At 37.4% G+C, this 16,829-nt stretch overlaps 1 protein-coding gene across 6 annotated transcripts in view; it reads right to left on the bottom strand.

Annotated features, from left to right (window-relative positions):
* ablim3 (actin binding LIM protein family, member 3) overlaps positions 1-16,829 on the bottom strand; it is a 78,119-nt gene that overhangs the window by 45,405 nt on the left and 15,885 nt on the right. For all 6 annotated transcript variants that reach the window (XM_053505918.1, XM_053505913.1, XM_053505914.1 and 3 more), the window contains exon 3: positions 2,623-2,806. In XM_053505918.1, the coding sequence (XP_053361893.1) occupies positions 2,623-2,806 (184 nt within the window). The remainder of the gene's footprint in view (positions 1-2,622; positions 2,807-16,829) is intronic.

Here is a 16,829-nt window from a genome sequence, read left to right as displayed (position 1 = left end):
CAGTACTGTAGCCTCAGGAGGAGAGGCTTTTGTAATGGGAAGAAGGCTAAAATATTTGAATTGCTAATTCTTGTTCAAATTGTCATAGAGAATGAATATATCAATTAAATCATCAAGATTGATTTGATCATTCCTCCACCGTTCAGTGAGCAGTTCTGCCACGGTGAGGAATCATAGTCCATACTCACCCAGTGAAAGCTTTGCTCACCACATGCTGAAAAATTCAGATCTTTCGGTGCATTCTGAATCACTTTTAACTAAAGAAATATAGCTAACATTCGAGCTGGACGCTTTTACACATTAATGGTTCAGCGAAATACTTTAAGGGGCATGCAATGAGATAAGCAGGGGGTGGAGGGGGCCGAATGTAGTGGCCCTGGGCTTCCAGTGATTGACCTGTGTGTGACTGAGTCAAGGCTAAAATTGCTAGAGCAACATCAGGAGGAAAAAATAATAAAATAAAATAAATATGTTGCTGTTATGACTGCATAAATACAAGTTGCCTATGCCCAAACATTCTGCCATATTAACTTTTTATCCAAACATTTACTAATTCTTGATAGGCATGCCAAATGTTTTAAGAATGGCACAAATATTAATTTTCACATTAATACTGCTGCTTCAGTGTTTTAGTTATTTTTGTAAGATGTTACTATGGTATACTAAAATATAATTACAAGCATTTCATTTCAAGTGTCAAAGGATTTTATTGACAATTACATTAAGTCACAATTACAAAAAGTCACTATTTGCAGTGTTGACCTTTATTTTTCAGACCAATTTGCCCTGGCATGCTATTAATTAACTTCTGGGCCACATCCTGACTGACAACAGCCAATTCTTGCATAATCAATACTTGGAGTTTGTGACAATTTGTGTTTTTTTTTTTTTTTTTTCATCTAATCACCTCATGAGGATTGACCACAAATTCTCAATAAGATTAAGCCCTGGGAAGTTTCCTGGCCATTTTAATGTTTTGTCTCCCGAGCCACTTAGTTATTACCTTTGCCTTATGGCGAGGTGCTCCATCGTGCTGGAAAAGGCATTGTCTTAAAAGGCTCAGCCTTTGCCAGGCCACAGTTGTAAATAAGAAACCTGTTCCTAATCTGTCTTGCCTGGTTAAATAAAGGTAAAAAAAAAAAGTTATTAGTTATTAATTATCAATAAAAGCCCTTAAAATGCTTGTAATTATACTTCAGTATACTGTAGTAATACCTGACAAAATGATCTAAAAATACTGAATTTAAAAGACGTAAAAAAATGTAAATTTATGAAAATGTACATTTCTGTCATTCTTAAATCTTTTGGCCACAGCAGTACCTATAAGAGTTTAGATTGCTGGTGTGTCCTAAGTCTGTACCAAGGACACTGGGTGTGAGGGTGAACCCAAATCACAGGCATAAGAGAACATGTAAAGAAACTTCATGTGCACAGTAACCCTAAATCTCTACGCCATAATAATCAGTTATTTCCATGTCATTTCTGCCCCCATTTAGACAGAACCCTTTATGTTAACAAACAAATAGTAATGAAAAAAAATTATAAATAATAATTTGATCATATTATGGTTTGTTTGTGTTCTGCTTAAAAATCAGTGGCTAAAATTCACAGGATGTGATGTTGTTTTACAAAATGTGATGCATCCACCATTTTTTTTACTTTTGTATCTACCCTGATGAAGGTATCTTTATGTTCCTGCATTCAGGTGTTTAATTAATTAATTAAGGTTATGGTACAAGTGCCTAGCCCCTTTTCCCCCCAAACCGTTTCAAGGGGGAAAAAAAAATCATCCAAGTAGGGTATATACATGACAAGGACAGGCATATAAAAAAGTGCTATTTGTCTTCCATAAAAAAATGCGTTTTTGAAGATACATTTATCAAGCAGTGGTAATATAAGTGTAACTGTTATAAATGTTATCTTAATTGGCTTTCAGAATATAGGCAGTTCTATACAAGTGCAGAGCATTTACAGTGGTACCTCGACATCCGAATTTAATCCATTCCAGAGATGAGTTCTTAAAGTTAAACTTTGTTTTGCGAAAAAATGTTTTCCATAGGAAATAATGTAAATGCAAAAATCTGTTCCAGCCACCCAAAAATTTTAACAATATTACCAATTTCATTTTTGCATTTAAATACAATCAAAACATTTAAAGAAAGATATGTAAATTAACCCCAATTCATTGAAATGAACCCTACTTAACCTTGATTTATTTATATAAAATATTTAATAGTTTTGATCAGCTCTCAGAAGTATGTGCATCGTTGCTCGTATGGCAAAAATGCTTTGCATGTTGAAGCAAATTTCTTTCAAGATTTAGTCCTTAAGGCAAAAATTTACAAGGCATGTTCATATGCTGATGTACCACTGTACACTTATTAATGTGGCACAGACGTAAAGATCCCTCACGACCTAATGTCTGATTAAGAGTTCAGACAGGGATATTGAAGTGACCCATGTACCATTATAAGACATGCTAACACTGACAAAGGTATATCTGAATTTGTCAGCTACGCTGTGATCAGCTTGCTGTTTTAATAAAGGATAAATAAAAAAAAGTTGTACTTTGGTGGCAAGCTGTTAACTTTTTATTTCAACTACTTGTCTTTAAAGGCTCACCTGCAGACACTGCAAACGAAGCACTTCGGGTGATATGTGTGGCCCAGCGCTGATACCACCTCTCCTGTGATGAAGTCCCCACAGCTGTCACACTTTGTTCCATACAGTCGCTGGTAGTCTGCTGTGCATATGTACTCGCCCTTCTTCTGGAAAAATCCGGAACGGGCCAAGTTACAGCCACACACTGCGGGGAAAAAAAGCTCATGATTACCATAGAACAGCTACCCAGACTTCCATAGATTCTTTTCCATCTATCCCTGCAATTATTTAGAATTATGCAAATCTTCCATCCACTAATATGGTCCATATTAGTTATTTGATATAGAAAGCTGTCACACACACACACACACACAACAAATTACCTTCAATTAAAAGTTTAATTAAGCAATATCACACTCTGGGTTGTAAATATCAGCATGTGATGCAGTCATAGGCACGAGAGCACACAAGATATTCAGTACAACAGCGCAACCCCAACTGTGATATTTCTCCCCTTTTTTCAGTTTTGCTCATAACGATTGACTTTCACCCATCCTGGTACCCGAGAGTTGTGTCCTGTAATCACATATAGTTAAGCGTTTAAGTACTGTTATGCTCTATTTTTATCACTTACCTCTTGTCCATTCAGATTACTTGGCCAGATGTGTGCAGAACGCACAGAAAAGACGCATTTTGGAAGAAATCTGCTATTGCAAGCATCATGCAAAAGATCATCTCTTCAGTAGACAATTTTAATCTAGACAATGTAAAAGCTGCCTGATGCTGCTAACATTATTCAACCCACAATAAAACATATAACATAACTCCTTCACCCTACACAGCCCACTGCTATACAAACTGCTTTACACCCTCCCCCAACAAGCCACATACAGTATACTGTTTGCCCTACATTAATCAATTACCCTGACAGCCAATTTTCTCTCTCTCTCTCTCTCTCTCTCTCTAGGTTACACAAGTACCTCCAAGCCCTGGCTTTATTTTTCCGTTCTTACCAATATTTCTTCCTTCTTACCAACCACACTGCTGCTCAGAGAGTAGTGTAAAACACTTAGAGAAAAGCATGCGCACTAACCATCTCCTTTAGCATGCATGAGCTCACAGACACCTGTGAGTGGTTAATTGTTGCTGTGATTGAGAGGGAAGGAAGTGTGTCATGCCCTTCTCCCAGAGTCCAGGCCAATGTGCTTTCTTTAGCTCCCTACCACAGATGGTTGTAGCATTATTGGAATCTGAACTTACCGTACAATCCTGAAACATTTGAGAATTTTTTTATGCTCAGCTTTACAGTCATAGGCACAAGAGCACAGTTCTCAGCTTTCTGATGCTACAGTACTTAAGGTCTACAAATACCAAACAAACCCAATGAGTTATTTAACTTACCACCACACACGTCTCTGACTGTTGAAGATATTACTTAATCTTTTGCATTTAAAACATAAAGAACTGCACCGGCAATGATTGCTGTAAGTGCTACTATAAGTGTCTATGGTGCTGTCTTCACTAAAACTGGCACAAAAAGCTAAAAACTCCACCAAAAATATCTGAACTTCCTTGGCTTTTTACTGACGTAAACAAGGTTTGTCTACCAGAAGTTCATGCAAGCAGAAGTATGCGCGACCTGCTCGGCCACTCGTATGCCAAAAATGCTTTGCATGCTGAGGCAAAATTCTTGGAAATGTTTATATTTTTTAATCAAAGGTTACATTGCGGAGGTACCACTGTACAGTATATGTGTAGCTCTTGATAATTACCTGGCCTCTCCTGGCCTTATAGAGATCTTAAGCATGGATAAAAGAACAACACGTTTAACTTAAAGGTCCTACACATTATATTTTTCATTAAATGTTAATATGATCTTTAGGGTCCTAATGAAAAGTTTGTATTATACGTTAATTAAAAATTCAAAAGGATTGTGTAAAAAAAAAACTACTTTTACCTGGTAAAAACTAGCTCTGTTCTCAGCAACCTGTTTCAGTACATGCTAATTTAAATGCTCATGACCTCTGCTGAGCCCGCCCCCCCCCCGTTCTGTGGGGCGTGACACGTCGGGTATAGCGACGGAAGTGTAGTCCAGTGCGGGCAATGCTTTGGACTGCATTACCCACAAAGCATTGCCACAACGCAGTGCTTTGTGGGTAATGCAGTCCAAACTGGAAAACTATGGGTTATAGAGCCCGAGTCTGTTTTCTTCAGTCGTTTTTGGTTTGATTTAAGTACGGAACCTACGCGGAAGTTTGTAATATCGCCTGACAACGCAGAAATTAAAAGAATGGACATGCATCGACCCGTTTGTCTTTCTCATCACTGCATGGGCATGAATTAACGGGCTGTTGCGCTGCCGCGAGCAACAACAAAAGCGGAGAAACTTACCGAGAGAGATACGGACACGATGTGTTTACTGATGTGTTTACATGACTTCTTAATCTTCGACAGACATCGTTATAAACCATCTAACGTAACAAAGGTAAGCATAATATAGTTTTCCGACTACGTACACAGTTTGCAACTAGACAATCACCTCAATGCATTGTTTATTATAAACGGGCGATTAGGGATTATATAGAGACGGATATACACAGAGAAGAAGCCATAACCATGTTCTATGAGAGTATAAGTTAACTTACACTCCGCATTCATCGTGATTATTAGAAAAGGCGATCTGCAAAGACTCATAGTAAAATAAATCACACTCACCGAGCCTAGTGAAGATGAAGCAGGAACACGAAGCGTTAGTACAGATCTATTTTTAGGAGCAGCTTCCTAGTAAAACCTGCTTTATATTGACCCGCGTTTATAAAGCAGTCTGGTGAAAAATGATTATCGCAAACATGAACGCATTTGGGTAAATCGGCGGGGACGTTAGCCTCAAAAACTAAATTCAGCCACTGCGTCCTCAGTGGCTCAGATACCTAACCCTAGGTAGGTACCCTAGGTCACTAACCCTAGGTAGTGAATGACGACTGCTGTGTTCGCTATTACACCCAACAACTGTACACAACACTCGCTTAGGCAACATTTTGCTCCAGCGGCGAAAAAACAATGGCCGACAGCGTCTTCTCACTCGGGGCGGGTCTTTGCTAAAACACCAGTGTCAATCAACTTGTGTAGGAACGCCCTCTTGTGGTGTGGCGTCACATCGACAGGCTTTTGCGATTGGCCTGATTTCAGAAGGGGGATGTTACTGTAATAAACGAAAAGAAAACCACTGGGCGGCTCTTTATCATCGTAGAGTGGTTGTGTACGCTCTCTCCTAACACACAGTTTAGTCCAAACAGCTTAAAATAGTGCATGTAGTGCTGTATGACCCCTTTAAGCTTTCAGGGACTAAGATCATTGTAATCAGTGATTACCAGATGGTGTTAATTCCTGTTATCCCAACTTATCCAAGTCTCTGCTTATTTATAACTGCATTTTTCCCATGGCAGAATTCCTACACACAGACATACGGTACAACCACACACTTGGTACAACCACACCCATTATTTACCAAAAGATTAATTGTCCTTTACTGCCTTTTGCAAAATGGGCCACTAACTTTTTGAGACATTAGTCCAATAAAAGACAAGATACACAGTTAAATGTGCTCCACATTCTTCACTGGATAGGGGTTGGGAGAAAGGTGTTGACTATACAAACCAAAAGAAAGCAGAATATTTTTTTCATACTGTGAACATTTACTTTTCTACAGGAAACTACAGGAAGGCTCACAAAGGTCTCTGTAGTTTTTGGCAGTGTGGGTTTAAGGAAATTTCAGACCCACATCTGTGTATGTGAGATTGTAACTGATTTCATGCGAGCCACATTTAGTAAACCACAAAAGAATGGCGAAGTCTTTTAAATGTTTTCTTTGGCATAGAAGATTTTAAAACCCTTGGGCACAACACATATACTCAACTCTGAATGAATTCACTTTATACTAATTTTTAAGAACTAGTGAAATTATATAGAACTTCATGGTATAGAAATATCAGTGATATAATGTCATGAAGCAGTGTTACCCTCTCAAGTGTATTGATGTGCGCCCAAGTTTATTTGGCCACTCTTTTTTTTTTAAATCTGTCCTGCAATCCTCGATCGATTAATTAGCAGCAAACTGTTCCCTCTCAGGCTATGGTTCTGTACCTGTTTATTCTGCTACCACAAGAGTGGTGTACTGAAAGGCAGCACATGCAATGGGTTTGGCCTAGTAAAAAGATTAAGAAGGGCCTTATTTGAGCCTCTTCAAAAAATAAAGGTGCTTTTGTGGCTTTTTATCCAAAAGAGAAGAGTTCAGGGAGCAGGTAAGTAACTGATGTACTTGAGACAACATTTGATCATGTTTCTGTAAATCAAGCTGCAGTTCATTGTTTATGGGTTTTGAAAACAACTGCATCATATAAATCGGTCAAGGATTTTGAATATGATGGCGAATTCAAATACACGCTCATTAGTGATGCGCGGGTCGGGTATTTTTCCAACCCACGGGTCCCGCTTTTATAAAATTATTTGGCCCACCCCAGCCCGCCCCACACCACTGTATATATTTTTACAACCCACCCCAATGCTAAATAACCATTGACATTTTTTTTTCATTTATCACACGGAAATGTTCATTTAGCATTTTTACGTTCGCTGTGCAAAAAAGAATGCTAAAACGTTAGATTTAGCAGCCTGACCTTTTTTTCTTTTAATGATGTAAATTCCCGACCTCAATTTCTCCCGCACCTCGTCTTCCATCTTCACTTTCTTTGTTTTTGTTGTGACTGGCAGCGGTAGCTGCTTGGCGCTTCCGTGACTTTTCACGTGACGTAACCCTATCAAAGAACTTGAACATAGATATTCCCAAATATTTAATATAGGCTATAGGGAATTGCACGCAACATACATACCGCCCCAACCCGCCCCGCAAATAAAGTGACAATTTCTTTACCCGCCCCAACCCGACCCGCGGGTTGCCAGATGACCCGCGCATCACTAACGCTCATATCTCATTCAGGCTTAAATATTCATACTGTATAAGCATATATGAAACTGGTCTTAATGGGTCAATGCACTTAATAAGAACTTAAGCAATTAAACACTGAAATTTCATTCCCTGTTAAGCACACAGCTTCTGAACTCTCTTTGGTCCACTTCCAATGGACATTATGAAGGCAATCCCACGTGCAGTTTTTGTAATAAGCTACTTCTTTAATAAACTGAACAGTAATTTTAGATGCACTGAAAGTTTTTGGAGCCGCTTCATTTGTGGCTACATGTATCAGAAAATAAACCATAAATAAAATCAGTGAACCTGACTTTGAAGTCTGAGAAGATCACATACTGTGTGTCGTATGTTAACTGCAATGGGTATTCTAACCTTTACACCACATCATGGGGTAAATATGTAAATATCCAATATACCCAAAGTACAAAGTGCCATATGAACCATTTTTCACCCTTGGCACTGCGCCCACTGCAATTATATTCAAAGAACAACAAATCATTTCATCACATTTTAATGTATAAATTTATAATTCTAGGTAAGTGTTAAAAGTATTAATAACTACATTTCTAGAGTGGTTCACTGGCTAAAAGGGTGTTGTAGATGGACAACCTCTTCCAGGTTACCATTGGAAACCTGAACTTTCTACAGTTGTCCTGGAGACAGCAGGGGCCCAGAACAGGTGCCTAGTCATTTGTGTTCATCAAAGTCATTTGGATAACTTGTACAGAGAAAGCATTATACCAGAAACTACTGACTGTGAATGTCAAACGTATGCCACGGCTAGCATCACGTATACAGCTTAAGATTTCACAATGACAATGCAGGTGTAGGTTAGTGCAGATTTACTAGCAGTTATGTGGCTTCGCTCATTTCTTCTGGTAAGTTTCTGATACCAATTTGGTATAATTTTTTTTTTTTACTGTGTTGATAATGAACTCACTTACTGTATAATCAATATCAGAACTTCTGTTTGGGGAAAAACTACAGGAGAAACAGAAGAAAAATCAGCAAACTATATTCTATAACAGTATCATTATATTTATCGTACATTTAAAAAATGGATTTAACGACTGGTAAATACATTAAAATGAAATACTGTACAGTTTAAGTAAACACTTTAAAGTAGTAAAAAAGTCACTTTATTATGCAATCAGCAGTCATTTCAAAAATCGTATGGTAATCAGAGTTCAATGCTGGTGTTTACCGTACTTTAAAACAACTTCCTTAATCTGACATTTTGCATAGTAGCTGGTCGAGTTAAAAAAATATTTATCAGCAGCCAATACATGCTAGTAAAATCACTTTATATGGGTTTTCCTACTACCAGCTATCACACCTTTCCATTTCTTTTGCTCATTTTTCTTCCTCCCTACCTACCTACCTACCTACAGTACCTACAACGCCCAGCCGAAAAAAAAAACCTTCTAATATGTTTTTGGACCTTCTTTTCTTTGATTATGGCCAAAACATCCCAGCGCATCCCAAAGATTCTCAATGGGATTAAGGTCTGGACCCTGTGGTGGCCAATTTTCATATGTAAAAATGATATCTCATGCTGCCTGAACCACTTTTTCAAAATTTGAGCTCAGTCATAATTTTGGAATATGCCTGTGCCATCAGGGAATTAAAAAAAAATCCATTAATGGAAAAATATTATATGACCATTCAGTATATTTACAGTGGAGCAAAACAGTATTTAGTAAGTCAATTGCGCAAGTTCTTGTACTTTCAAAGATGCGAAATGTCTGTAATTTCCATCATAGGTCCAAGAAATCCAGAAAATCACATTGCAAATTTGTATCTATTTAAGAATTATGTTGGAAAATAAGTATTTGGTCAATAACAAAATTTCATCTCATTACTTTGTTATTAACCCTTTGTTGGCAATGACAGAGGTCAAACGGTTTATGTAAGTCTTCACAAGGTTTTCACACACTGTTGCTGGTATTTTGGCCCATTCCTCCATGCAGATCTCCTCTAGAGCAGTGATGTTTTAGGGCTGTCGCTGGGCAACACATACTTTTAACTCCTCCAAAGATTTTCTATGGGGTTGAGATCTGGAGACTGGCTAGGCTACTCCAGGACCTTGAAATGCTTCCTACGAGGCCACTCCTTCGTTGCCCCGGCGGTGTGTTTGGGATCATTATCATGCTGAAAGACCCAGCCACATGTCATCTTCAATGCCCTTGCTGTAGAGGAGGTTTTCACTCAAAATCTCACGATACATGGCCCCATTCATTTTTCCCTTTACACGAATCAATCGTCCTGGTCCCTTTGCAGAAAAACCGCCCTAAAGCATGATGTTTCCACCCCTATGCTTTACAGTAGTATGATTTCTTTGGATGCAACTCAGCATTCTTTCTCCTCCAAACACAAAGTTCTATTTTGGGTTCATCTGACCATATGACATTCTCCCAATCCTCTTCTGGATCATCCAAATGCTCTCTAGCAAACTTCAGAAGGGCCTGGACATGTACTAGCTTAAGCAGGGGAACACGTCTGGCACTGCAGGATTCGAGTCCCTGGCGCCGCAGTATGTTACTGATGGTAGCCTTTGTTACTTCAGTCCCAACTCTCTGCAGGTCGTTCACTAGGTCCTCCGTGTGGTTCTGGGATTTTTGCTCACAGTTCTTTTGATCTTTTTGACCCCACGGAGTGAGATCCTACGTGGAGCCCCAGATCGAGGGAGATTATCAGTGGTCTTATATGTCTTTCATTTTCTAATAATTGCTCCCACAGTTGATTTCTTCACACAAAGCTGCTTACCTATTGCAAATTCAGTCTTCCCAACTTTGTGCAGGTCTACAATTTTGTTTCTGGTGTCCTTTGACAGCTCTTTGGTCTTGGCCATAGTGGAGTTTGAAGTGTGACTGTTTTTTAGTGTGACTTTTATACTGATAACGAGTTCAAACAGATGCCATTAATACAGGTAACGAGTGGAGGACAGAGGAGCCTCTTAAAGAAGAAGTTACAGTTCTGTGAGAGACAGAAATCTGGCTTGTTTGTAGGTGAACAAATACGTATTAACTGAGGAATTTACCAATTAATTCTTTAAAAATCCTACAATGTGATTTTCTGGATTTTTTTTTATTTTGTCTCTCATAGTTAGGGTATACCTATGATGAAAATTACAGGCCTCTCTCATCTTATTAAGTGGGAGAACTTGCACAATTGGTGGCTGACTAAATACTTTTTTGTCTCACTGTAGGTAGTCATTACCTTATCTTTTGGCCACTTAACATTGCTGAACCTAAACCTGACCAACTGAAGCAACCCCAGATCAGAACACTGCCGCCATAGGCAGTACGGAAGGCACTAGGCATGATAGATGCATCACTTCATTTGCCTCTCTTCTTACTCATCACTTTGGAACGGGGGAACATCTGGACTTATCAGACCACATGACCTTTCCCCAATACTCCACAGTCCATTCTTTATACTCCCTAGCTAAAAAAAGGCATTTTTCCTTGCTTAGCCTCTCTGAAAAGTGGTTTTCTAAAGAATACAAAGTCACAAACCTTGGGTTCCCTTCACATTGTTTTATTAAAATTCTAAAATTTTTAAATAATGACAATCGAAGTCTACATATGTAACACTCCACTTATGTCATGTCTCATAGAACAAGAACCTGAGACAGTCCTGGACAGAGGCTCAACGAAACTGGACAGATGGAGATAAAAAAAAAAGTCTTTGTCTAATTTGGATGATCCTGTGCCCAAGATAGCTTCAGATTCCACGTTCTTGGCTGACAGGATTAAAATCCAGGAGCTCAGCAGTTTTCAAACTATGTAAACCAGCCCACCTGGCACCATCAACCAAGCCACAGTTAAAGCCCCAGAGAGCACACCTTTTTCCTAATTTTGATGTTTGATGCTCGAGCTTCTTACCAGTATATTCATGATTTTATGCTCTGTGCTGCTGCTACATTATTAGAGAAGTGTGTAAATTATCAGATGCAAAGTTTGTGTTATTTCCATTGGTGATTACACATTCATACCGTAGTTTGTATTTCACAATAATTAACTCAAAGCCTCATAGAAATGTTTTTTTTTTTATACCTCAGTTTGATCAGGTTTTGCTGACCTGTTTGGATTTAAAGCCATTAGATAGAGTAATGACAGGAACACCCATTACCAGGCTGATTTTTGTTATTTTTTGAATGCCTACAAGGTCAGTCATCACTATATTTATATTTTATATCATATAGTTTTTCTTGTAAAGAAAACCGTTTCCTTAACTGTAGATTGGACCATATTCCAAGCATGCAATAAATTCTAGTGATGCCAAAAATATTTGTAGAGAATTGCTCTATAAGTTAAACCTAGTCTCTGTTTGCTCTAGTCTTGTTGTCTGCTGTCCTGGTTTAATTGTTTGTTGCATACAGTATATTAAGAATCACTGATATTCCTACTAGGTGTCCCTAATAAACTATTCAGGGCATACATTCTGAGTTGGGGTAAGAAACATGATGTAGTGCCCTTTCCAGTAGTGGCATAACCATTATGATAGGAGTGGCACCATCATGCCGTGATCTACAGTATATATCCATGTGTACAGTCAATTTGTGTGACTGTAAGATTAAAATTTTGGGATTTAAGATCCTAAAACATTTAAGATTCCTAAAATAGCAAACATGACATTTCAGCTTACAGTATTAAGATAAGGTGTATAAATCTTTCCACTTCTAAATGTTGCTCTACCATCCAATATATAATAAGTATTGTTGTTAGACATATGCCAAGCCATCAGCTTGGTAGCTTTGGACATGGTCATTAGTATTTTTACATGAAATTCCTTTATATATGACAAGGTCAAGTGACACAGTACAGCAGCAAGTGCTTTGATCCTAAGGGCCACATCTGTCAGCAGTGTCTGCCTGGTCCACTCACGCCACACTGGTGCTAACGAGCTACTCATTATCTGTAATTGTGCATATACTGAGCCAACAGCATTGAGGAATGAAGGTGAAAAATGACCAACTAACTGAGCATTTGCTCTCCCCTTGTTCTTCCATGGCCATTTAGTGAGCCACCAGATGGTTTCTTACAAAGAAAGTAGAACTTGTGCAAAGGTGAAAAAAGTAAACAACAGAAAACTAAACATTTTCTTCTGAGCACTTAAACCTATGAGAAAATATAAGCAGTTCAGCAGGGAAAAAGAAAATTTGTAAAAAAAAAATTTAAAAAAAATCCATTAGTGAATAATCCAGTATAAATTCACACACCGTGGTCAGATCACCTGCTCAACCCCAAAAGGATCCTGATTATGCCTGTTTAAAAAAAAATATTCTTCAGTAATTATTGTAATCAAATGTTAATCTGAAAGATGAGTTTTCACTTCTGTTATTAGAATGTACAAATGTTTACAATTTTTAAATTATAAATTACTTTATAATATAATTTAATATTAAATAATAATAAAAAAAATATTGTAATAATTTTTTATATATATATTTATATATATATATATATATATATATATATATATATATATATATATATTTATATTTTCCATCAGTGAGTGTAAGGTACACAAAGTGCAAAGTGCATGATTCCTCTTTAGGAAACAAAGATGTTTTTGGTATTAAAATGCATTTTCCCTTCAAACACAGAATTGCATTTCTATCAAAGAAGAAAAAAGAAAAAAGAGAAGAATTTTCCCATGTGTCCGGTATTTGTCTCATAAAACCCATGTTAACCAGTGGACCTGATATGAATCAGTGTGAGTTACTTGCAGGCTGCTTTGTTTCATTTCCTTATGTCATACAATTTATTTAACCTTATTTAATTGTAGACTGTGGTGCTATACAACCATTTCCATCTAACAGCAGACAGGAATGAAACCCTGTGGATCTCAAGTTACACTTAATACGAAAGACTGGATATGAAATACTGAATAATATTTAGGAAAAGAAATGGTGTGTGAGTAAAACATGATTTTGCTCAGTAATAATGGAACAAAATGACCTATATCACAATAGAAACTATTGAAATATCTGTCATATTTCTATTTTCTATTCCAATTTATAAACACTAGGAAAATATCTGGTAAGACTGATGACGCCCAGTATCTCACACAACATCACACGCAAAGGGAATTCTGTGTCTACCACATCGATGCTATCATGCTGCCAGGTCCCTTAACTCTGGGAATTTCTCCCCAGCAACCACTGCATGAGCTTAATGATTGGACAAGCATATGTTGCCATAGCTACAGGAAGCTCCCTTCCAGTTCACTCTCCCCCCTCCACCACAGTGCAAGACAAGTCAGAAAAACAGAAGCATTCTGCATATTTCACCCTTCTTGCTACATGAACAACATTATTGTCTGTTTAGGTCATTGAGTTTAGTTTATCGTTTTTTGTTTCATCAACTAGGTCCTTATATTATTAGGATATATAGATACTTGATATATAGATAAAACAATAGATAAAATGATAGATAGATAGATAGAGAGAGAGAGAGAGAGAGAGAGACAGAGACAGAGAGATTACAGTAAATATTAGATATAATAGATATTAGATATTAAAGATGGGGAAAAATCGATTCATTTAAATTATTTTAAATTCTATGCCACTATAACCTTTGTCCAGGGTCAATGGCAGCCTGGAGCCTACCCAGGAGACTTAGGACACAAGGTGGGGTACACCATGCACATGGTGCCAATCCATCGCAGGACACACACATATACACACCCACATGCTCATTCACACACATTATGGCCAATTTGGTGAAAGCCAATTAGCCTAATCTGCATGTCTTTGGACTATTGGAGGAAACCCCAGAGTACCTGGAAGAAACAGGATTTTTAAAAGTCATAATCTGTTCAGAAATGCATCTATACAGTGCCAGTCCTGTTTTTTTTTTCAATAATGAAATTAAACATATGGAATTAGGTAATTATGTAACAACAACAACAACAACAACAACAGTCAGTGGTGGTCTGCTGCTCTAGAATAATTCTTGCAAGAACAGTATTGTCAAGTGCATTTACAAAACCCATCAAGCACCATGAGGAAACTGTCCATCCCAGAAAGGCAAGACCTAAACTTAGCTCTGCTGTAGAGGAGAAGTTAATTTAGTTACCAGTCTCAAAAAAAACAACAGTTAACAGCACCTCAGATTAGAGTCGTTATGAAGGTTTCACAGATTATAAGTACCAGACAAATCTCCACATTAACTATTTAAATGAGATTATTGCATATTTTAGACACCTCCATGCTTTTTGATATTAGATAGTACTTCGTCCGTCTGTCAACAAGCTTTTGTATTCGTTCATTTTTATTAAATGTTTTAGGCTGAATTGTGAGCCACGAATGCATAGCTGTCTTCAATTCATCAGAAGTTACTCTTTCCACTTGTAGGGCTGCTTTCAAGAGGGAATCAGATGGTTTAATAGAAAGTTTAATAGAGCAAGATCAGGAAGGATGCTTTAACACCTTAAAACAAAGTTTTTGCACAGTGTCGACTATGTGGGCAGAGGTGTGCGGTCGTCTCCTATGAACTGTGGATGTGTCCGGCTGCTTCTTGATAGCACTTCTTAAACACTTGTGCGTCCTTCCTTAAACTTCTCTATCTATTCATACACACTTCTTCACAACCAAACACTTTCTCCATACTGCACGCAAAGTCTTTGCTACATATTGGTACCAACACCTAAATAACAACATAAATAACGAGACCCTCAGTCCATAAAGAAAGGCATCACTGCATGCTTAAACTAATGTTCTTATTTGTGTATATAAGTATGTTTGCAATTACATCTTTGTTCAGGCCATACATCATATTTACATTTACTCTGAGACAAGATGTCGCCAAGTCTGCAAGTGGGACTTAAATAAAAATAGACCAATAAATACGAATTAAACATATCCTGTGTGCAGTAAACTGAACTAAAGGTGGATAATGCACAATGCTGTTTTATGTGCACAACCGTAGCTGAACTTCTGCACAGTTAAAGCTGGTGTAAAGACAAACTGATTATTGACAGAGCATTTTTTCCATCCTGTCTACAAAAAATGTCACACAGATTGAACACTTGTAGCCACAACCAGTGCATAAAGTCAAATTTTCCTAACACATAAATAGCTACAATCTGAATAAAATGTAGATAATATTCAGCCACTGAATAATTTGGTTCAAACCATTGGAATGAGAAAAGGAAAATGCATTTATTATGTCACTAGAACGGCATGTCAGTATAGTTTCTACTGACAAAAATGCAACCACTCCACCACTATGGCTCCGTTTAAATCTAGTTCAGGCTTCAGACTGACCACACATTCAAACTAAACGCTCTCCTTTTTAGCATGACAGAAAACATGATAGAAGTCTATTGGACAGAGTGGAAATAAATTATTAATCCTACAAAGCCAAAAGATTGCTTTGTGATGTGGAAGAAGCACATATGAAACATTTACAGCTTATACTTGCATGTTAATAACTTTTTTTTTTTTTTTTTTATAAGAAGATGGGACAGTCCAACCTCTTTGCACAAAACCATAGCAAAATGGCAAACATTTTAGGCAGCTAAAATACAGCGTCTGGTTATGACACACAGAATCTTTAAATGTAGCATTTCTATTCAATATTGTTATGTCCAGTATTTGAGGTTAAAGAAGATATAAAATCACATTTTCATATCCTCATTTAGATTCCCATTACAATAGTTTGCTAATGCACTACTTGCAATTCCATTAAATTATTTTAACTAAGACACAAATTATAGTAATTAATGCTCATCTCATTTAACCTCTTATCCATGAAAATGAATCATTAATTCATAATTCACTGCTTTTAATGTACAAATAAAAAAGAAGCAAAAGAATAAAGGAGGGTTAAGTGAAGAATGAAAGGGAAGAACAGAAGCACAGAGCAGGAGTTAGAAACAAAATTTCTAAAACCTCTAAATCTTTGTCACACTGCCTGTATGTATATTCACACCGTATATTGATACTCTCTGCCCTGAAGCTACTGTAATGCATACTTATATAGCAGTCAGTCCAACAGGAAAATCAACTGCTTGACAAATATATTATTTTAGCTCAATGAATACAACAACACAAGTTGTCAAACCTAGTTACACACCAATGCCTTCTGCTGTGTGAAACATAAATTATTCAGAAGAAATAAAAGCACAATAGGAGCACAGTAACTGAGTAATGTTGAGCTTCATGTACTCTATGACCGCTGTGCAGAATTACACATATGAAACAACAAACCCTGGAGAAAACACTCCGACA

The sequence above is a fragment of the Clarias gariepinus genome, chromosome 10 (genome assembly GCF_024256425.1).
Source record: "Clarias gariepinus isolate MV-2021 ecotype Netherlands chromosome 10, CGAR_prim_01v2, whole genome shotgun sequence".
In the NCBI taxonomy this organism is placed as follows: domain Eukaryota; kingdom Metazoa; phylum Chordata; class Actinopteri; order Siluriformes; family Clariidae; genus Clarias; species Clarias gariepinus.
The sequence above is the reverse complement of the archived record's forward strand: the minus strand, read 5'-3'. Positions and strand labels throughout refer to the sequence as shown.